The sequence below is a fragment of the Gracilinanus agilis genome, chromosome 4 (assembly GCF_016433145.1).
Source record: "Gracilinanus agilis isolate LMUSP501 chromosome 4, AgileGrace, whole genome shotgun sequence".
NCBI lineage: Eukaryota > Metazoa > Chordata > Mammalia > Didelphimorphia > Didelphidae > Gracilinanus > Gracilinanus agilis.
The window spans coordinates 265,645,766-265,670,952 of NC_058133.1; the positions used below are offsets into that span (position 1 = coordinate 265,645,766).

Here is a 25,187-nt window from a genome sequence, read left to right on the forward strand (position 1 = left end):
AGCAATTGTATAAAAAATCAAGCCATTCCCCAATTGATAAATGGGCAAGAGACATGAATAGGCAATTTTCAGGTAAAGAAATCAAAAGTATCAATAAGCACATGAGAAAGTGCTTTAAATCTCTAATAATTAGAGAAATGCAAATCAAAACAACTCTGAGGTATCACCTCACACCTAGCAGATTGGCTAAAATGAAAGAAGGGGAGAGTAATGAATGCTGGAGGGGATGTGGCAAAACTGGGACATTAATGCATTGCTGGTGGAGTTGTGAACTGATCCAACCTTTCTGGCTGGCAGTTTGGAACTATGCTCAAAGAGCTATAAAAAAATGCCTGCCCTTTGATCCAGCCATACCATTGTTGGGTTTATACCCCAAAGAGATCATAGATAAACAGGCTTGTACGAAAATATTTATAGCTGCCCTTTTTGTGGTGGCAAAAAACTGGAAAATGAGGGTATGTCCTTCAATTGGGGAATGGCTGAACAAATTGTGGTATATGCAGGTGATGGAATACTATTGTGCTCAAAGGAATAATAAACTGGAGGAATTCCAGGTGAACTGGAAAGACCTCCAGGAATTGATGCAGAGCGAAAGGAGCAGAGCCAGAAGAACATTGTACACAGAGACCAATACACTGTGGTAAAATAGAATGTAATGGATGTCTGTACTAGCAGCAATGCAATGACACAGGACAGCTCTGAGGGATTTATGGAAAAGAACACTACCCACATTCAGAGGAAGAACTGCAGCAGAGGAAACACATAAGAAAAACAACTGCTTGAACGCATGGGTTGGGTTGGACATGATTGGAGATGTAGACTCAAAACTACCACACCAATGCAACTATCAACAATTTGGAAATAGGTCTTGATCAATGACACATGATAAAACCAGTGGAAATGTGCGTCGGCCATGGGTGGGGGGAGTGCAGGAGGTGAAGGGGAAAGTAGCATGAATCATGTAACCATGTTAAAAATGAATATTAATAAATATTTTTTAAAAAAGAAGAGAAAAACCTAGATCTAAATAATTGGAAAAACATTAATTGCTCATGGGTAGGATGAGCTAATATAATAAAAATGACAATCCTACCCAAATTAATTTACTTATTTAGTGTCATATCTATCAAACTACAAAGAAACTTATAGAATTAGAAAAAACTACAGCAAAGTTCATCTGGAAGAACAAATTATCAAGAATATCAAGAGAAATAATGAAAAAAATGTGAAGGATGAGGGCCTAGGAGTACCAGATCTTAAATTGTACTATAAAGCAGTGTTCGTCAAAACAATATAGTACTGGGGGGCAGCTGGGTAGCTCAGTGGAGTGAGAACCAGGCCTAGAGATGGGAGGTTCTAGGTTCAAATCTGGCCTCAGACACTTCCCAGCTGTGTGACCCGGGGCAAGTCACTTGACCCCCATTGCCTACCCTTACCGCTCTTCTGTCTTGGAACCAGTACACAGTACTGATTCTAAGGTGGAAGGTAAGGGTTTTAAAATATATATACATATATATATAGTACTAGCTAAGAGAAAAAGGGAGGATCAGTGGAATAGAGTAAGGGGTAAATGACCTCAGCAAGCTTTGATAAACCCAAAGATCCCAGTTTGGGGGACAAAAATCCACTATTTGATAAAAACTGTTGGGAAAATAGGAAAATAGTAATGGGAGAGTTTAGGTTTAGATCAACATCTCACACCCTATACCAACATAAATTCAAAATGGGTAAATGACTTGAATACAAAATATACACCATTTGGCTTTAGAGGCACACTGTGAGGTGTAAATATGATTAGCCCTCATTTTACAAATGAGGAAATTAAAGCTCATAGAGGTTGAGACTTGCCCAGGTTGGCACAAAGACTTAAGTGTTGGAGGTGAGATTTAAGCATGTCTTTTTTTTTTTTTTTTGTCCAATACCTAGCTGCCCCAAAAATGCTGGTCTTAAAGTTAAGAAGACATGTGACTCAGTGGATAGAGAGCCAGGCCCAGAGAAGGAAGTTCCTGGGTTCAATTTGGCTTCAGACACCTCCTGGCTATGTGACCCTGGCAAGACACTTAAGTCCCAATTCCTAGCCTTTACTGCTCTTCTGCCTTGGGACCAATACACAATATTGATTCTTAGATGGAAGGTAAGAGTTTAAAAAAAAAAAAAAAAAGGAAGACCATCATTCTATGTTCTACACCTGACTGCCTGTCCTTGGACAAGGTCTGTCAAAGGTTGTATCTATCCAAGCAGCAGCAGAAAATTAGCTTCATCAGATAGACTCACAAAGATCAAATGAGAGAACATATTTGTAAAGTGCACTGTTCCTGGCACATACTTAATAAATGCTTATTTCCTTTCCCCTTCCCTTCTACCTGACTGGAAAATCCTTTTACAGAGGCCCTGAAAATCTCTGTTTAGGACATAGCATTTTCCCAAAACAGTAACGAAAAGAGCACTGAATTTGGAGTCAGGAATGGGGTTCCCATTTGGCACTACTGTTTTCAGCTTGTGAGATCTTGAATGGTCACTTAGCCTCTTTGCTCTATCCCTAAAATAGACCAGAGATGGGTCAGGACCTTTGTGATGGGGAACCAGTATTGTTAGTTTTTTTTCTGTTCTTCAATACACTCACCAAAGTTTCATTCCCCAGCATCTCCACACAGTACCTTAGGATATAGTCATCACTTAATAAAGCTTGTTGCCTGCCATCCCAATTAGCACCTTAATCTTTCCATTTTGAGGCAGGCTAAGTGTAATCCTTCCTTTCATTTCCTTGAGCATGGCCTTCATAGGTGTCTGTGAGAGACCTCTCCACCTACACTCTGTTTTGCTTGCCATTCCTCTCAAGTAACACTCCAGCTTGCTTTATGGTGGTATCATCTTGAGAAGGATGGATCATGACTAAGCAAGGAGACAAAATGATTCCTCTTAATGCTCAGGCCAGCCCTGCAGCACCTGCTTGATGATGCCTATCCCAGGACAGCAAATAGACAGAGCAGGTGAAGGTTCTTAGCCAACCTATAGTCAGTGGTAGGGCCAGTACTAGAACCCTAGTCTCTGGATTTCCTAAGAAAATCATATCCATTCGTGACAGTAATAGGAGTCCTGTACTTCTGGAGTTGAGGGATTATTTTATATAATGCTTAGAGAAATAGCCTGTCTAGAGATATAGCCAGGTAATCACTAACATCTCATCCACCTATGACAATCATCGAGATGTGTAAAAGTTGTCACTTATCTGTGAAGGGAACTGGCATTTTTTCAAAGCAACCTCTACTCTGCTCATCTTGTCAAAGTCTTATTCTCTCCTAGCAGTTTCTCATAATGTCTTCCTCCAGTGGCCCACCTACAAACTTTTTCATTGATCCTACAGACTTAAATGCTAGAAGGATGTAAGGGTCTGAGAAACATTACCCACGGTCAGCCATGCCACCAGCCTTTCAACAACTGAGGCTGATAGCAGCATCCCTAGTTGTCTGGGATGACATATGTCAGTGAACCAACTGCATTTGTCCCCACTGCTTGCAGTGCCCACAAGCCCTTTGTATTCCCATAGCAACTACCTCAAAATCAAGAACAGTAGGTGGTCTTAAAAGCATAATGGGAGGGTCCTCCATGGCAGGTTTACTTACCTAGGCATCCCTAGGCACTCAAAACTTCAGAGACTTGGCAGAGAGAGCATAGGATATAAATATACTTAAGAACTATTGGTCTAGCTTTGGACATCTTTAGGGACAGGCTAGTGATCTTCTATATAGTGAAGGGAAACCATTATATATTTGTTTTTAAAAACTTCATTTTTTTAAAAATGCAAAAGAAAGGAAAAAGAGCAAATCCTCTTTAAGAACATGACAAATTGCCCTAGGGTTTTAAAACTGTGTTTACCCTAGACCCAACAATATTATTGCTGAGTCTGTTTCCCAAGGAGATCAGAGAAAGAGGAAAAGAACCTATTTGTTCCAAAATATTTATAGCAGCTCTCTTCATGGTGGCAAGAATTGGAAATTGAGGGGATGCCCATCAATTGGGGAATGGGTGGACAAATTGTGGTATATGATTGTGATAGAGTACTACTGCACCTTAAAAAACAGTGAGCAGATTAATTTTTTTTTTTTAACTTGGAAAGAGGGGCAGCTGAGTGGCTCAGTGGATTGAGAGCCAGGCCTAGAGATGGGAGGTCCTAGGTTCAAATCTGGCCTCAGACACTTCCTACCTGTGTGACCCTGGGCAAGTCACTTAACCCCCTATTGCCTAGCCCTTACTGCTCTTCTGCCTTAGAATCAATACACGGTGTTGGTGAGGGGAAGGGTTTAAAAAAAAAACAACTTGGAAAGAACTACATGATATAATGAAGTGAAACAAGTAGAACCCAGAGAATATTATATACTGCTTCAAATTTAATATTTCAAGAATAACTTGTGAATGTTCACCTCCAAAGAATAAACTGAAAAATGGAAACACAAAAGACATAATCTATATAAATATCTGTTTGCTGGTTGATATCTTCTATAGGGCAGGGAGAGGAGGAAGGAGCCGGGATACCTGAAAATAAATTCTATTAATAAATTTTTTATTTTTAAGTCAGAAAAAGAATATAAGAAATCATACTTCCTTTAGTAGGCCTTCATTCACCAATATGCTACTTTAGCAAAACATATATGCCTCTTTCCCCAGTTAAATTGTAAACTCCTTGAGGACAGGAGCTTTGTATCTTTGCAGTCTCTCTATAAATGTTTGTAGATGGGAAGTAGGGGGCAACATGCAACTATATTTTGGTTTGAATAGATAATCCTGGGATGCCATATTTTTGAGAGGTCACTGACTTAATTGGCTTTGTAGCATTTTGTCATGTGAGCAGGCTATTTCATAAGATTAAGACATACTCGGTCTGCCTTTGGGGCAGGTACCTGCTGATGTCACTTGAATCAATGCTTTAATATCAGATTTATCTGATTTTTTCATATTACTATCTGGTTTGACATAAGTTGGTCTTCTATCAGTTTGTTAGATGTTAAGAGTTAGAACCTCGTTATTTTATAAATGAGGAGCCTGAAGCCTAGAGTGGGAAAATGACTTGCCAAAGGTTATGTAGTCAGTTAATGGTAGAACCAGAATCAGAACCTAAACCTCTTAGTACATTGCTCACTTAGACACTCACATACTGGCTCATTAAATGCTTATTAACAGAACTTAATATGAAATAGCACATAATTGTGGGCAGCTGGGAAACTGAAGACAGGCCAGCCTGGCTTGTAGCAATCTAAGCCCATGAGTAAATACTTCAAACTCAGTTTGAGTCTGAAATAGGCTCTCTATAGCTGCAAAATTAAGACAGTCTGTATGCAAAAAAAGCCTCCCAATCACCTATCCTGTTTGTTTTTTTTTTATTTTTTTAAACCCTTAACTTCTGTATATTGGCCCATAGGTGGAAGAGTGGTAAGGGTGGGCAATGGGGGTCAAGTGACTTGCCCAAGGTCACACAGATGGGAAGTGTCTGAGGCCGGATTTGAACCCAGGACCTTCCGTCTCTAGGCCTGACTCTCAATCCACTGAGCTACCCAGCTGCCCCCTACCTATCCTGTTTTTAGCTCCATCATCATACATGAGTAGCTTTCTCCTTCAGTAGTGACTGATAACACAGTGGGTACTTAATAAATGTGTCCTTCATATTGTAACCATCAGTAAACATTTCTTTAGGTACCAAATCTGGCTCTGCCCTCTCACCTGGGCTACAAATGGTTCAGGTATTTGTGTAAGGCTTCTTCAGGGTTCTGAGAGCCTCAGTGTGCATACCAAACAAACAAACCAACCCCTAATGCAGATTGCTTATACGAAGTAACAGATAATTCTGTGCATGTCAGTTAACAAAATTATAAATGCTAACAATTCGCAAAGATAAAATCATAGAACTGAAGAAAACTTTAGAGGTCATGTAAGTTCGACCCCTCATTTCTAAAATGAAGGCATCTAGCCCAGAGTAAAGATGTGAATTCCTATTATAAAGCTTCTCTACAACTGGACTGAACTGGAGATGTCACCTTTATGACCCCTGATGACAATTTATAGAAGTGTATGTGAGAAATTATGGTTTATTTACTTAAAGCCTTTTTCCTTTGAATGGCCAACACAGTGACAGCTATTAAACACTCCCGTTCTCCTACACACTTTGCCCTGTTGGTTGCAGCCTTTTCTCCTCAGAGAATGGCAGTAATATATCTCTTGCACCTTAGGAAAAGCATTTTTCATGAAGGACCCAGCAGACTGATTTCTCTTTGTCATATACTATAACTATTGATGTTATGGATTGACTAAGAAACTCAGTGCCTTCCCCAGGGCTGGCCACTAGAGGGCTCCAAAACAATGGCCTACTGCATGCCTAGTTAGCCAAATAGCAGCCGTTGGCAACATATGGCTCTCGAGCCATATCTGGCTCTTTTGAGGGCCAGATATGGCTCTTTCTGCAGGAGCCACAAAGTCAATTTTTTTTTTCAGGCGCTGTTACAGGAGCGCACTGTGAGCACTGTATGGCTCTCACGAAATTACATTTTAAAAAATGTGGCGTTTATGGCTCTCACGGCCAAAGAGGTTACCGACCCCTGCAAATAGGATTCTCCAAGCCTGAAATAGAAGCTGTTCTGCCCATCTGTAAATATTGATTTTTACTTTATTCTCTTTTTTAGAGTAACCTTTCCTTTGCTTGTTGGCCTGTAGTGACCCTTCCCCCCAAGTCTCATGTGCATACTTCTCTAATGCAAGAATATATATGAAAATTCTTTGTTAATGGCAAATAAATAAATAAACTATAGTATCCCCATTGAGTGATGGTCATATCCATTGGAAGCAGGCAGAGATTCTTGTTTTATTTTCATCAAAGAACTACATGTTAACATAGTGTGCTGATAATTAGTAAGTAGATAGTGTAGGCCTTCTCTTAGACAGGTTTACAGGCTTGTAAATAAACTTAAATAATAATGATGGTGTTTATATCACCATCATCTATCAAAGAATGAATCCTTTAAATATTATTGGTTTACTGCTGTATTTGTTCTTTAACGGTGGCACCCTCTACTCCATGATGATCATTCTCACACCTAGTCATAACCCTTTACATCTCAGTGACTTTGAACTAGGTCATCATCCAAATCCCATTCCATATCCCCCACTATCCACTTCCTCATTCCCATCCCCCTCCACCCTCCCATCCCAAAGTTTCATCCTAACTATACCCACTCCTTCTGCTGTACCCTCTGGAATACCTGTTTCATTGGCAACAAACTCCCTTTCACCTTAAATCTTTTCCTCTCCCCTCTTCCTTCTATCTTCCTTCCAGCTCTTACTGAAACCTGGCATTCTCCTAATGACTCCCTGGTTACACTTTTCAAGACTGGCTGCACCTTCACTCATTCCCCTTGGCTCACTGGTTGAGGCAGAAAAGTTAGAATATTCTTTGCTCCCTCTTCCTCTGTCACTCAGTGACCTTTCTTCCTCTGAAGTTCATGCAATCTGTATCTAATACCCAATCAGAATCCTGGTAGCAATTGTCTACAAACTCCCAGGTCACTCTCCATCTTTTCTTCAGTGAGTTTGGTAACTGGCTTATAATTTTTTCTCTCCCTGCAAACTCTTGCATTCATATTAGGGGACTTCAACATACATACAACATACACCATGACTACCAATCCCTTGAACTCTCAGTTCCCTCCCAGGCCATCTCTCCTGTCCCAGCCACCTTCTCCTCTTTTCCTCATCTTGACCACTCGGTGAACCAGTTCAACTTTACATTGTCCTCCTCTCTTGAATCCCCACCTGCCAAGCCTGTGACTTAGACCACAATCTCCATTCATTGCCTTTATACTGATGCACGTGCAGCTAAACAAAATGGAGAAAAACATACGACTGTTCTGTCTGGATCCACTACAAATTTATGTTACAATAACCTCAACAGGGCCCTTACTGCTACTAGGCAATCCTGCTTTACCTCCCCTATCAGCTCACTATCTCACTCTCCAAACATCCATTCCAAATTTTTTCATTCCTCCTCAAAACCTCTGTTAATTATTTCCTACTTGTCTTGTATATACTTTCCTTTGTGTATGCTGTTTGCCTGTATTTTATTTCTTTTTGTATCCTTGATGCTTACACAGTGCCTGGCACATAGTAGACTCCTAATAAATATTTATTGAGTAATTGATTGTTTTGGAGAGACTGGGTAAATAAGTTCATAATGAATTCCTTATCTCCCAGCCTGGCATTTCAAACTCTAACCTTTTTTTTTTCCAAACTATCACCTGTGCCTATCTACATAGTCAAAACAGTCTTGAGACTAGGTGACATATTTGGGTCTCTGCCAGAAAATACTACTGCTATTTCCACTGATCAATGGATCTCAGCCAGGGTGCTGAGCTTAGCTACTTAAATCTGATACTTTGATGATAATAGAGCCTGGGGGAAGCTTGGGGGCCTCAGCATCTACTGTTTAGCATCCCACAGTCCTAGAAGGGAGTTAGCATGATTGATAGTGGGAAAATAGAGTCAACCTACTTTTTCTCTCCCTCCCCTCAGACAAATATTACACAGGGTTCCTTTATATGACCATAGAAGAATTTATAATTTGGAGAAGTGCAGAAACTTAATATCTCATGCCTTCCAACCTAGGAGTGTGGACTTTATTCAACAAACATTAATTAAGCATCTGCTTTATATATATAAACACACACATCATTTGAGTGAGATACAGTGTTTAAATAGAACATAGTCCTGCCCTCATGGAATTTAGTCTAGGAGGGAGATGTGTTGCATGCAAATAATTATAACAAAATAATATGCTAATGTGTAAGAGAGTTAAAAATAATTCAGTCAAGAATCACTCTTATCTGTTTAGACACTGTGCTAATCAGCCCTAGAGGGATAAAGAAAGGTAAAAACAGAGTCCCTTCCCTCAAGGAGCTCACATTCCAATAGAGGAGACAACATGCAGATAACTATATATTTGACATAAATACAGTATAAACGGGACATGATTTCAGAGAGAAGGGACTAGGAGTGGAGTGGAGCCCTGGAAAGACCCTCCCTCTTGAAGAAAGTGAAGTTTGAGTCTTAAAGGAAGCCAGGAAGCTGGGAGTCAGCGGTGAGGAGAATAAGCCTTTTAGACATGGATCCATGTACCATAGCCAGAATCCATGTACCAAATTAGAAAGGGGAGTACAGCAGCAAGCAGGCTAGCATAACTGAGTCCAAGGGTATATGGAGGGAAGTAAAGTACAAGAAGACTGGAAAGGTAGGAGGTAAAGATGGTAAAAGACTTTAGAAACCAGAGGATTTTGTTTGATCCTGGCAAGAACAGGACTATTAGCATTTATTGAGTAGGAGCCATCTTATGGTCAGACCTGTACCTAGAGATGCCCATTAAGAACTATATAGATTTCAGACCCAAAATTCATTTTGCTGAGTAAAGTTGATTAACTAGAAATGACACGTCCATCTCAACCCCAAAGTGGGCCATTTTGACATAGGGCAAACTGCTAGTTTCCTTGTTTGAGGGAAATCTTGACTTGTAAAGCAGCACGAAGCCTTCCTGGTTCTGGGTTTTCACCAGTTTACTTGTAATTCCATCCTGGCCACCCTAGGCTATAACAGCAGCCAGATAGCATCAGCCTTCATTTGAGACGTTGGTTTTTAGCATACCTTCTCCCCCCTTTGGCTTCAGTCATATATAGAATAGCCCAACTCTTCTGGTGGGATTTTTAATGATCCTTCTGAACAGATTGTTTATGCTGAATGAACCACTTCAGAGAGTTTTTGGTCCTTTTTTCCTTGTTGTTATTTGCCAGAGTACTCCACTTCACAGATTCTTCAGCTTTCCTGTGTGCTTTCTGAGTGGAACATATAAAATTCTTAGTCTCCCCACCTGCCTGCAGGCTGAAGAGAAGCATAGGACTCTCCCTCCCTACATACCATGGCTGGTGAGGCAGCACTTACTTGTGAGAGAGGGCCTAAGTGCTGGGCTGGGCTGAACAAAGCAGGTACAGTGCAGCCATAGAAAGAAGAACTGTATCAGAAATAGAGAAATCAAATTTAGGGAGCCTTGATCAGTCCCATTGTCACTGCACAGTCAGAGGGTGGAAGTTAAAGCATCTGCCCACTAGAAGTTGTCTCTTACTGACATTCTTCTGCTAGCCAGATGTTCTGAAAAAAAAAAAATCTCAACTTGAGAATTGTGCTCTTCAGACTCATGTTCCCATCAGTTGTATCTTGGGGAATTTGAGTCAGTTCAACAAACATTTAGTAAGCACCATCTTCTAGATGCAAGAGTCTGTGCTCAGATGCAGGATTTACTTTCTAGTTTACATTTCACAGTGGAGGTCTGAGCAGTCACCAAGCATTAAGTGTTTGTTCTGTGCCAGGCACTTTGCTAAATTCTAGGCATGCAAAGACAAAAGGGAAGGATTTCCTGCCCTCAAGGAACTTTACATTCTAATGTAAGAACTTATATTCTGTGAGAGAGATGAGGTGTCAATATATAGGTATAGATAAAACACATGCAAACACAAGAGAACCTTGGAGGGGGACATGGCACTAGATAGTAGTAAAACAGGAAAAGATTTCATGCAGAAATTGGGTCTTACGGGAAACCTGGGATAGCAGGTAGAACATTCATTTATGAGTGACAGCAAGTAGGCCAGTTATAGTATAGTGGATGTGGTACCATAGTTTAGAGCATTGATTCCCAAAGTGGGCGCCACTGCCCCCTGGTGGGTGCTGCAGTGATCCAGGAGGGTGGTGATGGCCATAGGTGCATTTAACTTTCCTATTAATTAAATTTAATTAAATTTAAAATTTTAATTTAATTTAAAATTAAAAATTTTTTTTAATTAATTTCCAGGGAGCTAAGTAATATTTTTTCTGGAAAGGGGGCGGTAGGCCAAAAAAGTTTGGGAACCACTGGTTTAGAGTAATGAATGAGTAGCCTGGAAATGCAGGAAGGATCAAGAATGTTAAAAACTCTTTAAAATGCTACATGGAGGACTTTATATTTGACCCCTAGAATTTACTGAATAGGATGAAGGTCTGACTCATACTTTAGAAGAATCACATTGGTGATTAGGAGTGGGAAGAAACCTGAGACAGAGAAAAGCAAATTATACTGTTACTGTAGTCCAGTTTAAGGATGATGGTTTTAACTAGAGTAGTGACTGTAAATAGAGAAAGGAGTACAGAGTCAATAGATGTTGATGAATGAGAGTAAGGAGTTAAGGATAACACCAAGGTTGACTACTTGGTTGCCTGAAAAGATGATCATGCTTTAAAACAGAAAAAGAAAAGTTTGGAAGGGTCTGGGTTTGGGGGAAAGAAAATTAGTTATTTTTTGACTATGTTGAGTTTAAGATGCTTATGGGACATCCAATTAGAAACCTCAAAGATCCAGTTCATAATGCCATTCTGAAGCATCAGTGAAAATCTAGCGTTGGATATATAGATTTGGGAGTCATCTCCATAAAGGTAATTGAACCCATGGAAACTGATAAGGTAAACAAGTGAAAGTGTAGAGAGTGAAAAGAAGAGCTCTCCAAGAACAGAGCCTTGAGGAACATGCCTTGTCTGGTGATATGACATGGATGGTCAACCAGCAAAGGAACCTGAGAAGAAATAGGCAGCCTGGCAGGAGGAGAGTCAAGAGAGCAGTCTCAAAGTTCTGAAGAGAGAGTGTTCAATAGTACTGCAGAGAGGTCAAGAACAAAGACTGACAACCTTGGAGAGAGTATAATCAGACAAGAGATAAGATTAGAAGCCAGTTTCTAGAGCTGTGTTGGTGAACCTATGGCATGCATGCTAGAGGGGGCCTAAGGCCATTTCTCCCATTACCCACTCCTCTACTCAGCAGCCCACTGGAAGTACTTTCTCCCTCCCCTGTCTGGGATAAGGTAGGATGCTCACATGCAGTGTAAGGGTTGCAGTATGGGCATTCAATCTCTGAGGTTCACCATCACTGTTCTAGATCAGTAAGAAGCAAGTGAGAAGGGGCAGCTAGATGGCTCAGTGGATTGAGAACCAGGCCTAGAGATAGGAAGTCCTGGGTTCACATCTGACCTCAGACACTTCCTGGCTGTGTGACCCTGGGCAAGTCACTTAACCTTCATTGCCTAGCCCTTACCTGAGCTTCTCTGATCTTCTGCCTTGGAACCAATACTTAGTATCAATTCTAAGTCAAGGTAAGAGGTTTTAAAATAAAATTTAAAAAATAAAAAAGCAAGTGAGAGCAGAGGAAGTAGAAGCCATGGGTAAAGAAGGTTTTAATCCTTTACCATAAGTAAGTAAATATTGTATAATTTGAGTAGGGAGAAGAGACTAACAACTAAAGGAATTAAGGGGGCAGCTAGGTGGCTCAGTGGATAGAAAGCCAGGTCTAGAGAAAGGAGGTCTTGGGTTCAAATCTGGCCTCAGACACTTCTTAACTGTGTGACCCTGGGCAAATCACTTACCCCCATTGTCTAGCCCTTACTGCTCTTCTGCCTTGGAACCAATACATAGTATTGATTCTAAGATGGAAGGTAAGGGTTTAAAAAAAATTTTTTTTTAATAAAGGAATTGAGAAAAATTTCAAGCAGGGTTAACACCTAAATAAACCTTGAAAGAAGCTGAAGATCTAAACTATGACAATGAAAAAGGATTACTTTCCAATCTTGGAAGACAGACCATATGGAGGGTTGGCCAGAGAAGACAAGGTTACCCTGAGTCATACTTAACTACATTTGGAAAATAGTAAGATCTCTATTTAGCTTTTTTGCACAATCACATATTATACTTTGCTTTTGCCATCTTGTGTCAACAGAGACGTATGTGGCATTCCAAGAAGAGGAATACTGGGAAAGTTTCTGTGTTTTTAGCCAAGGGGTGCCTGATACAGTAAGACCTCTAGCCAATTGGTTAAATCTTCAATGGAGGATTTATGGGAAAATATGGAGTAGAATTGCAAAGGAGAAAGGTTTTTTTTATTTTTTTTATGGAGGAAAGGATGGGAGGAGCACAGTAACCGCTTCCACCAAAGAAATCATGGACTATGCTAGGCATTGTAAGTGCTCTGAATGAGTTGACCTACTTTGCTTCTGAGTGGTGCCAAGCAACACTCTGGCTCTGAGCCCAGGCATTTGACCAGAAAACTCCCTGCCTATGTAAAAGTTTTCGAGCATTGCTGTTTGATTGGCTGTAGGAATCCATCTTGGTGTCTTCAGGATTGAAAGATCACAGTATTTAGAGCTATAAGGAATCTTAAAAATCATAAGATTAACATCAATTTAAGTGAGAAAGAATAGGATATATCTATTTTATCTAGTTAGATATATCTAAACCAATGATGTTTAGAAAACTGAGCCCACCTCCCACATTTGTGAAAACTAGCCTGTTTTATAGTGGCCTGGATACATCTGCAATGACTATTGTGTGTGCCTGTGTCTGTTATGTATACAAACAAGATATATACAAATAATTTGGAGATAATCAGCAGAAGAAAGGCACTAGAATTAGGGAGGGTCAGGAAAGGCTTTTTATAGAAAGTGAGATTTTAGCTGGCACTTAAAGGAAGCCAGGAGGCTTCCTTAAGATGAGGTGAGAGGGAATTCTGGGCATGGAGGATGGCCAGTGAAAATACATGGAGGTGGGAAATGGAGTGTCTTATTCAGAGAATATCAAGGAGGCTAGTGTCATTGGACAGAAGAACACTTGGAGAGAGGGATCGAGGATAAAAAAGGAGAAAGAGAGCAAGGGAGAAAAGAAAAGAAGCTAGAAAGATAGAAGAGGGAAGGAGGGTGCCATTTATTAAGTCCCTGCTATTGCCAGGTACTATGCTAAGTACCTTACAAATCTCATGTCATCTGATCCTCACAACAACTCTATGAGGCAGCTGCTATTAGTATCTCCATTTTACAGATGAGGAAACTGAGGGCAAACCAAGGTTAAGTGATTTGCCCAGGTCATAGAGCCAGTAAGTGTCTGAGGCCAGATTTGAACTTGGGCCTTCCTGACTCCGGGCCCAGAGTTCTAGCCTCTGTGCCACCTATCTGTTCTGGAGAAGTACAGGAGGTAAGAAGATTGGAAAGTTGGGGTAGGAGAGACAAATTATGAAGAACTCTGCACACCAGAGAACTTTATATTTGATCCTACAAGTGATAGGGAGCCACTAGAGGATGCCATATGGAAGGGTAACGTGACCAGACCTGTACTTTGGGAAGATCTCTTTGGTAGCTGAGTAGAAGATGGACTTGGAGTGTACAGACTTGGAAATGAAAGATAATCTGCTATCTTCACCCACGCATCATACCCAGCTATCCTCCCTGACTGCTTTGGCTGATAGCCTTATAAACAATGGTAGAATTTCATGATGTAAAAATTTCTTGCTAAGCAAGAACAGGGAGATGATTAAGGTTAGTTTTATGTATATTTCCATATTATTATATAGCAGGTGGAGATTAACTTGAAAACAGATAGCTAAGCTTCTAGTTTCCAAGCCTTTGGGAGAGTCACTTCATATCTCTAGGCCTAAGTTTTCTCATCTGACAGATGAGATTAGAGTAGACCTCCGAGGCCTTCCCAAGCTCTAATAATGTACAAATCTAAAGGAGCTCTGACATTATTTTAAGAAGTTAGCATTATTTCTTTTTTTGTTCCAGAGGGCATTCATCATTTCTTTGCAGCCTTACCAGTGTGAATGCATGACTCTGGACCTAGGATGGTGAGCATTCATTTTTTTTGTCTCCTAGGAAATGACCTCCTGTGAAAAGGCTAGTCTTAAGTGTTAATTTGCATTCTTGGTTCCTTTGCACTTGATTTCCTTTTACAAAATCCTTTCCCCTTTGATCTTGAAAGTTAGTGTCTTTGAACACAACTTTTTTAATAAAACACTTGAAAGAAAAAAATTCATCAGAGATTTGTAATAGCTGCTAGCATTCATAAAAGTGATCCCTTAAAACAAGAGGAAGAAAGTAAGAATTCTTATCTGAATATTTCATTTTAGGTAATTACTCTTCCATTTCACAGGGGTTAGAGGTGTAGTGCCTCTCCACAATCTGGAAATCTTTAGGCCTTCCCTTCGGATCAGGGAAGAAGTCTGAATTTATTCTTTTTCTTTTATGGAGTGTTTATAATGCCTTATTGTAATTTTGGGTTCAGTTTGCATTTCTGAGTTTCTAAACTTTTTCTGTATTGTCCACTGGCCTTCATGTGTTGTCTATGGATTCCACAAAATACTCCAAAAATTCTCATTTAATTTCTTATGCCAACCTGCAATATATCAAAACTAGGATTAGGAAAGTCGCAATGTACCTAGAGATAGCCAGATGGTGCAACGAACAGAGAACTGTGCCTGGAATCAAGAATACCTATGTTTAAATGTGGCCTTAGACACTTATTAGCTGTGTGACCCTGGGCAAATCATTTAACTCTGCCTCAATTTCCTCATCTGTAAAATGGGGATAGATAATAATAATAGCCTCCCACAATTATTGTGAGGATCAAGTGAGATAATAATTTTGAAGCACTTTGCATAGTGCCTGGCACTTAATAGGTGCTATGTAAATGTTAGCTATTATCATTATTATATATCATGATTAGAAAAAGTAGAATTTCTTTATCTTTATATCTTTTTCAGTGCCTCCTGCATTGTATCAGTATAGATTTAATCAATGTTTTTGTTTTTAAACTTATTTTGTTAAATTTTGCTTCAAAAGATCATGTAAATCTTCATGTTAGTGCCAATTAAATTACTCACAATTTACAATCCCTTGAAAACAAATCAAACAACAGAGGAGTATTCCATTCAAACTTACACTGAAATTGTTTTGTTTGTTAAATGAAAGGACAGGTTATTTGCTGCAATAACAAACTATTCTATTTTTTATTTGAGTTTTGCTACCATTTAAAGTTATCTTTAAAAACTCAAAATAAGACCTGGGGCTAGAAATATGGATAAACAGAATAAAACACCAAATAAAATGAAAAAATACTACAGGTTAAGAGATACCAAAGAGATAAATCTAGAACAAAAGAGTAATTTAACAACTACTATCCATTCATCAGAGGAGGGGGAGTGGTTTGACCACAAGGCACTATGCAAAGTGCTTTAAGAATATCTGTAAGAAAGGAAGCAAAAGGGGCAGCTGGGTAGCTCAATGGATTGAGAGTCAGGCCTAGAGATGGGAGGTCCTAGGTTCAGAACCGGCCTCAGATACTTCACAGCTGTGTGACCCTGGGCAAGTCACTTGACCCCCATTGCCCACCCTTACCACTCTTCCACCAAGGAGCCAATACACAGAAGTTAAGGGTTTAAAATAGAAAATTTAAAAAAAAAAGAAAGCAAAAGGTAAAAAAAAAATGAAATAAAATAAGGGGGAAATAGAAGTAGAATAAATAGCTTAGGAAGGAAGGTAGAAAATTTTACCTAAGTAGTGAACTCCCTGAAAATAGACTGAAGCAAATAGAACTCAATAACTTTACAAAAATGATTTTTTCAATTTTTAGCTGATTCTCTTAAGATTTTCCAAGTAAACCACAATATGTTAACAAATAGAAATGATTGCTCTTTCCCTTGGCTGACATTTATTCCCTTAATTTTTCTTATTTTTTACCAGAGCTAGGATTTCTAATGCTTTGTCAAATAATCATGCTGACCATGGACAGTGTTGCTTCACTCCTGATTTTATTAAGAAAACTCCTGGTATTTCTCCATTTTAAATAATGCCGTCCCTTAACTTATGATAAATGCTTTTGATAATTCTGTAGGCCCTTTGATTTCTATCCTTTTAGGATATTTTAAGTGTAAATGAATGCCATATTTTAGCAGAGGACTTTAATTCATCTACTGATATAAATATACTTTTCTTTATATTTATTATGCTAATTGTTTTTCTGTTGATGAAGTATCTGTCATCCAACTTAATGGTAACTAATATTTTTATATATTCATGCATGTGTATTGTTTTCGATGTGTAAATTAAAATTTTTGCCAATTGATGTTGATTGGTATTATTTGTCTACAGTTCCTTTTCTCTTTTATCCTTTCCTGGTTTCCAAATCAGATTTGCTATTTGCCTCATAGAAAGAAGTTAGCAGAGAGTATCTTCTTTCTCAATTAAAAAAAAACTTCTTAAAATTATTTTAAAATAATAATCATTTATTTTCTTTTCCTCTTACTTCTCTCACCCTCCAACTCCATAAAGAAAACAAAAAAGAATAAAACCCTCAAAACAAATATGCACAAACAAACTTTAAATACTTATTATAGCAAAACTAGTCACAGTATCTACTGCTGGAAATAATTTTTTTATTTTTAAAATGTTTGATAGATTAGATTGTAAATTCATTTGTACCTAGAGAGATTCTTTTGTGGAAATTGATATGACTTCCTCAGTTTCTCTTTTTTAAATAACTAGGTCATCTTTTTCTGGTTGGGTGTTTTGTTTGTTTGTTTGTTTCAGTACTTGATGTTATTGTAGATATTCATCAATTTCCTTTAGATTTTCAGGTTGTTTTTGCCATAAATGACATTATATTTTATAATGTTCAGTGTTGTGTTTTATAATAATTTTCTTATTTTCTTCTGTGTTGTGAATCTTCCCTTTTCGTTTTTTATTGGGGTTAGTGTTCTTTCTCATTGACAAAATTAGCCAAAGTTATGTTACTATTCCCCCAACCCACTTTTTGTTTATGTTGACTTTTGTTTTAGAATCATTGAGGAACTATGATATGGTACATAGAGTACTAGACTTGTAGCTTAAAAGACTTTAGTTTAAATACTATCACTGTGAATCTCTGCTTTAAATGTGTTTCTTATTAAGCAACAAATAATGGGGTTTTGTTTTCTAATCTATTTTGTTTCCTTTTGATTAGTGAATTCATCTCACTGATGTTTTAAGGTTATAATTGTTGATTTTATTTTCCTTCTATGGTATGCAAATTAGGTTCACCTTTAAAAAAACAAAACAAAATATGAGCCAACATATTTTGTTTTTAACTGTATAGTTAATCATGGTCAAACATTCATCCATCTATTATTCCTGCTGTCACCAAACACAATAGAAGTTTATCTTACTTTGCAACAGGCCAGTCTTATATAGTCCTCTCCTTCCTTCTCCTATCCATACCCTTGTCTTACTTTTACTGACATAATCATCTTTAAAAATACCCTTCCCTAGATGTATCCCTGATAAGAGTTTCTCTTACCTGCATCTCCCCCTCATTTCTTTGTTTGATTAACATTCATTTGAGGTATCTAATTTAAAGAAATAGTATTTACAGCTCCCCCTACCTATTCCCATCAGATTTCTAGGTGATCTGATACTTTTTATTTTCTTTTCAATGATTTTACACAGAGTAAAAGTTTAATAAATACTTCTTGATTGATATTAGATGACTTAGAGTCCATAATAGTCTAATAATTTTCTTTTAACATTTTAAAATTAAATCATCCTTTACTCCTTATTACATTTCTGTTCTAGATTACCTTAAGTTTATATTTCATTCGTTTAGTCTATCTATATGTCAGAGGCTCTGTTATCTTTTCTTATAATGGAATATGCTTAGTTTTGCAGGATAATTAATCTTGGAGTGCAGGCTGTTTTCTTTTATAGTACATCTCTTTTAAACTTCTGATTTCTTGTCCTCATTCTATAGATTTTTGCCATTTGAAATGGTGCTTGTTCATGGGAAAACTGCTTGAAAGATTGATATGACTGTGAGGCTCTGAAAGTTGTCTACTGCATTTCTCAGTGTCAAATTTTATGTTCCTCTTTGTCAGCAGCCTATGGATTCTATAAATTTTTATCCTGTGCTCTCTGTTTTCCTTATTTCTGAGAAATTTTTTAATGTGTTATCTAATGCTATTGTTTCTTCTTCATCCATGTATTTTTCCTTTCTTTTTGAACCACTTCACCATCTTCTGCTAATTCTCTTATTCATCTTGCTAAACTCTTCCTTTAGGTATCTTATTTTTTATATTATACTTGCCCCATCTTCCTTTATATCTCTCAGTTGTCTTTCTAAATCACTTTGAAGGTCCTTACAATGAATTCATTCTCTCTTCTAGAGGCAAATTTATAATTGTAATTTTGTTCTTTCTTGCTACAGACTTGTCCTTGCTTTCTAATACCCCATATCATGTATTCATTGTTTTGGCAGCAATTTTTTGCTTCTTCATTTCTTTCTGTTAGTTTTCCTGCACTCCTTTCCTGGTTTTTTTGGTCATCATTTTATTTGATATATGTGTTGTTGTTTTGAGGTAGTTTAGGGGAACTAGGCTGAGGCATTACTATTCTACTGCCTTATTGGAAAGATACTTAAATGTCTGAATTTAATTACAGTTTAAATACAGCAGATGTTTAAGTGTCCATTTTATTGTGTAAGAAATAAGCCTACCTAGAGAATAGAACTTAAGTTTTTGAAAAACTTATATATTATCTATAATAAGCTTTTCACAGTATGTAGCAAAAGGTGCCATAAGGAAGGATAAAGCTTTCTCACTGTCTCTATTTCTTCCTGGCAGACAAGGAGAAGTAATACCTTCAGATTATGGGGAGGAATGACTATCACATAGTCATTAACTATCCTTTAATGCGAATGGTTTATGTCAGGTAATTTGTTTGGCCTAAAATGAGACAGTATAGTATAATGAGTGCTGAGCTTGGAGTGAGGAAGACCAGGGTTCGACCTTACTAGTGATACTTATCGAGTGTGTCAGTCAGCAAGGATTTATTAAGTGCCTAATATATATGTGACTCTGGGGAAGTATCTTACCTTTCTGTGCATCAAACAACTCCATAAGATTTTTCTACTATAGTTAGCTGTACTCAATAGAGGAAGATAAAATAGCAAATGCTTTTCCTGCTTGTAGAATGGTCCACTTATATCAAGTGGACTTTGGATTTAAAAATATTTAGGTTAATGACATACAGTGCCACACTGCTGTCATCTACCCTGTCTGACAAAGTTGCTTTATATAGATGAGGGAAATTCCTAAATAACAAATTCCTTATAACTGTCATCCATATGTGTCCTTGGGAGGAAAGGTTGAACCATCTTATTTTAATTAGTGGGTTAGTGTGGTTCTCCCCATACTTGAGGACCCCAATGAAGACACTAGATTCTATCTCTCTCTCCATTTTTTAGATAAGTCCTCTGGACTCTCTTCACCTTTTGTTTTACAGAAGAGGATGTGGAGAACTTTGATGTGACAAACTTATCTCAAGATATGCTACGAAGCATCGAAGCAGACAGTTTTTGGTGCATGAGTAAGCTGCTGGATGGGATACAGGTGAGCTTCCCTAGGTCTAAGTCAGGATGACTTGCCTCTGCTACTTATTATCTTGTCCTTCCTAGATGTTCTTCCTTTTCATTCAGGATCACCACTTTAGCAAAGCTCCTATTTACTCCCTTCCTCTTTTTATCTAGATAAAACAATTTCAGAATGGAAAGTGGATAGCTTACCGATATATGGAATTCTCCACATGCTTTTTTCTATCCTGATACCCTCTGACATTAGAGGATGAGGCAGTCCTTTCTCACTAAGACCACCAACCCCATTTTTAGGCTTAGCCTCCTTCTTTTCCTCTTTTATAGGTTCTCTTTCACATTAGTTAACAATCTTTTGCATATAACTCAGATTCAGACCTGCCTTTGTCTCTTCCTAGTTCTTGACCCAGCAGCTGGACCCACCTCTTTTGAGCATTACTGACTCAATTACTCTTAACTGACATCTTCAGTTACTGGTGGTGAATTGATCTCTGCCCCAAGCTGTAAGGGAGAAGAGAGATTGGGGGGAATGAGAGAAGTAAGATATGATCAATAGAGATATTAATTCTGAGGACTCAGCTTCAGAATGTCTGGCTTACTAGCACCTCTTAATAAAATGTGGCCTTCCATAATAAAGAAGATGAGTTGCACTAGCACATGGGGTCAAACATGAGATGGGGAGCGAGAAAAAAAAATCTTCTTTTGTCTTGCTGATGATGCTCTGCTCTCTAAATTGAACCTCCAGAAAACATGCCCAAGACAAGCAAAACTACCTAGTTCCACTTGTGGACTAGAACCCACTTGTCCTCATCTTTCCTTCAGCTACCCTGCCTCCAGGGTATTTTCCCTCCTTTCTTCTCCTCTGCTTTCTCTCAGTCTTACTATAATCAAATCATAATTATCACATGTCACTAAGCTGTCCTTTTGATCCACTTAGCATCTCTGTGACATCCCAGACAAAATACTACTCCCCTATATGTGTTGTCTCCAAAAGCAAAGACAGTCTTGCTTTTGTATCTATATCCTGTGTCCCTAGCACCTAGTAAGCATTTAAAATATACTTTCATTATTCATTCATTCATCCATCCATCCTTTTGTTCTTTCATTTTAGTACTGGCTTCAGCATTGAATTTCACATTACTCATAGGGTGTAGTTTTTCAAATTACAAAATAATATTTTAATGCCTGTGTGTGAGTATAAATGAATGAAAGTCATTAAAAAGTGATTTAGAAATTACATTTATTTATTCATTTTTAAGCCCCTTCTATCTTAGAATCAGTACTAAGTAGCAATTCTAAGACAGAAGAGCGGCAAGGCCTTGGCAGTTTGTGTTAAGTGACTTGCTCAGGGTCACACACCTAGCTAGGATGTGTCTGAGGTCAGATTTGAACCCAGGTCCTCCTGACTTACTGTAGGCCTGGCACTCTATCCACTCCTACCTAGTTGGGCTCTTAATCTCCTATCTAGATAAGAAGTATTATTACATGATGGCTGATACCCCACCTTTGAGTCAAGATAACTGGGGCTCTTTTCATCTGTCAGTATTCTCTAAGACTAAGTTGCAAATGCTTATTTGCATTGCTGGAGGGAGTCGTTACAGCAACCAGATAAGAGTGCAGTAATGAAAAATCCTAGGTCCACACTCACTCATCTCTTCCTCTCTGTTCCTCTCCTGCCACGGAGTGTGTATGTATATTAAGTTATATCTCATAGACTTAAAAGCATTTTAGCAGTTCCAGCTGAGAGGCAGGTTAATGAGGGCTAGAGTTTCAGAGTAAGACTTCATGTAGGAAGTAGGACTTGATTTAGGCCCATTGTGAATATATGTTCAACAAGTAATGGAAGCTGGAATAAAAAGAGTTTATTAAAATTATTGCTAAAATATCCTGCGAGCAATAAATGTTCATTCATTGGCAAAGAATTAACAATCTACAATGACAAGCTGGTACTGTGCTTCTTAGTATGCTTGTATCAGAAGAATGCTTTTATTTTGCTTGATGGGATTATCTTCTTGAGGGTCTTAATTTCAGAAACATAGGAGTACAACATAAGTATTAAATGTTCATACCATACGAAACAGATACTGGAGCCCAAAATCTTATCAGTCACAGAAATGCAGCATAATACACCTATTCTTTTTTTTTTTTTTTTTTAAACCCTTACTTTCTGTCTTGGAGTCAATACTGTGTATTGGCTCCAAGGCAGAAGAGTGGTAAGGGAAGGCAATGGGGGTCAAGTGACTTGCCCAGGGTCACACAGCTGGGAAGTGTCTGAGGCCAGATTTGAACCTAGGACCTCCCGTCTCTAGGCCTGGCTCTCAATCCACTGAGCTACCCAGCTGCCCCCACACCTATTCTTTACAATTGAATGATAGCATGATTCATGCTGAAATCTTACTGATTTAGCTGTGACAAATGATAGAATGTAGGCAGTGAGGTGAGCCAAGTCTTAAATTTCTTACTCTATAAAATGAAAGATTTGGACTACATGATCTATAAGATACTTTTCAGCTCTGACTTTCTAGGGTCCTTTGGTTCTGTGAAGAATGAAACAGGATTTGAATAGATGGAAAGAGAGGTGAGAGGATTAATATCAGAAAAAAATCAGAGAAGGAAGAATAAGCATGGTGTCTACATATTATAAGAGATATCTTTTTAGTCTTCCAAATCATGGTAATCAGCCCAAAGCTTCTTTCCTTCCCATTTTTTCCGCTTCCCAAGCCGTATTGCTAACATATTTCCTTATGGGTTCCTCTTTTCTTTTTCTTTATTTGCTCTAAACTGTGTTAATGAACAATGCTCCAGATTACATTGTTCCCAAGACATTGATCATTTGTGACATAGTTTGAGGTGATGAAAATTTGAACTCATGCTTCATTTAAATGGCAGTTTAAAGGGTGGGAATGCAATATATATTGTGATCCCCATGGTTATTTTTGAGTAATGCTGTGCCCAGCAGGACTGTAGGCCTCTTTTAATCTCAAACTGTGTCATTACAGGATAACTACACCTTTGCTCAGCCAGGGATCCAAAAGAAAGTCCAAGCACTGGAAGAGCTGGTCAGCCGGATTGATGGTAGGTCTAAAGGACACTGAATTTCCATCCAAACTAATCATCTTTAATACCACACCACTCTAGTTGTCATCCTTTCCCAATCTATCCATTAGCATCACCATCCATTGCCATCATCCCATTGCCATCGTCCCTTAGAGCTTAAAGTGCTTATCACGTGACAGACTCTACTCCTTTGTTTTCTATTAAAAATTCCTCAATTTCCTTTTTTTTAATCTTTTTAATGATTTAGTGATACTTTTGTCATTACATCACATTTCATTTATTGAACCCAAACTCCCTCAGATGGTATCCTTCCTTGCAATGACAAGAAACAGGAACAAACAACAACAACAAAACAGTAGTCCAGTGTTTGATAAAACCAGGAACATAAATCATCAGGGAAAGGACTCCCTTTGTACAAGAAAAGAAAAAGAAAAACATTCAGTGAACTACTAAAAATTCATAACCTTCAGCATTTCTTAGACCATACTCCTTCCTCTCCATTTCCAAAGCCATAAGTTCATACTCTCTCAACCAGTTAACACATAACAACATGCCCTTTTTTATTGGTGCTTTTTAAAAAAAATTTCAGCAGCCTGACTTTCGACTGACCGCCCCTTCCCCCATCCCATAGTTCAATCCTCCCTTATGATAGATAAGTGAAAACAAGCAAAACAAATCAGTATATTGATCATATCCGAAAATATGTGCATTTATAGTCCTTGATCTTTTTCTTGAGAGGTAAGAAGCTTGCTTTACCCATCAGTCCTCTGAATTTACCATTGGTCATTGCACTGATCAGAGTAAAATTATCTGTCCAACTTAGAAATCTTCCTTGGCTACCAGTTGCTTTTTACATCAAACCTATTTTAGCTTTTGAGTCATGCAGTAATCTAATTCATGACTTTAGGATACTTAAAAGTAAAAGAAAGTGTCCACTGAGATGATACTACTCTCACAACCCCAGTTACATGCTTTGAAGAGGAAAGTAGAATACTTATATATTTAGTTTCTGATGGCTTGTTTCTTTATGCTTGTCTTAAATCTGTTGCTTATGGCTTCTTTTTTATGTTTGCCATATTATATCATTAACACCATCAGGATAGGGACAGTGAGGGGTTTTGTGAGGATCAAATGAGATAACATGTAAAATACTGGTACAGATCTTAAAACACTATATAAGTGGCAACTAGGTTGCTCAATGGATAGAGCTCCAAGCCTGGGGATGGAAGATCCTAGGTTCAAATTTGGCCTCAGATACTTCTAACTGTGTGATCCTGGGCAGGTTACTTAACCCCCATTGCCTAGCCCTTAATCCTCTTCTGCCTTGGAAACAATATGTAATATTGAGTCTAAGATAGAAGGTAAGAGTTTTAAAAAAAAACAACATATAAATAATATTTGATGCTGTTGTTATTGTTACTATATTAAATTTTTGTCCTCCATAATGCCTAATAAAGGCTATCCAATGCACTCAAAAAACTCTTGTCCTTGCATAACTGCTGATTCCAGGGATTCAGTGGGGCAACTTTCACTATATGGCCCCCCCTTCATCACTAGATTGGCTGGGGCCTAACTGAAGAGGGGTGGTCATCTTCTGTTCTTGGCATTGTAATGTTTGATAACAGACGATTTTTAATCTAGCTGTTTAAAATATTCGAAGGTCATGGTATAAAAAGGGAGGGATCAGAGAGATTCTATATTTCTCTAGACTGCCAGACTAATAAATGCTCTGTCCAGCTAAAAAACCCAAGGGAAAGAAACTAAGTAAGAGGCAAATATCTTTCTTTCTTTCTTTCTTTCTTTCTTTCTTTCTTTCTTTCTTTCTTTCTTTCTTTCTTTCTTTCTTTCTTTCTTTCTTTCTTTCT

The 25,187-nt window shown here is 38.2% G+C and overlaps 1 protein-coding gene across 1 annotated transcript in view; it reads left to right on the forward strand.

Annotated features, from left to right (window-relative positions):
* The window catches only part of TBC1D22B (TBC1 domain family member 22B), a 129,747-nt gene that overhangs the window by 81,145 nt on the left and 23,415 nt on the right, over window positions 1-25,187 (forward strand). Inside the window, exons 10-11 of the mRNA XM_044675296.1 lie at window positions 20,181-20,287; window positions 23,265-23,340. Coding sequence (XP_044531231.1) covers window positions 20,181-20,287; window positions 23,265-23,340 — 183 coding nt within the window. The remainder of the gene's footprint in view (window positions 1-20,180; window positions 20,288-23,264; window positions 23,341-25,187) is intronic.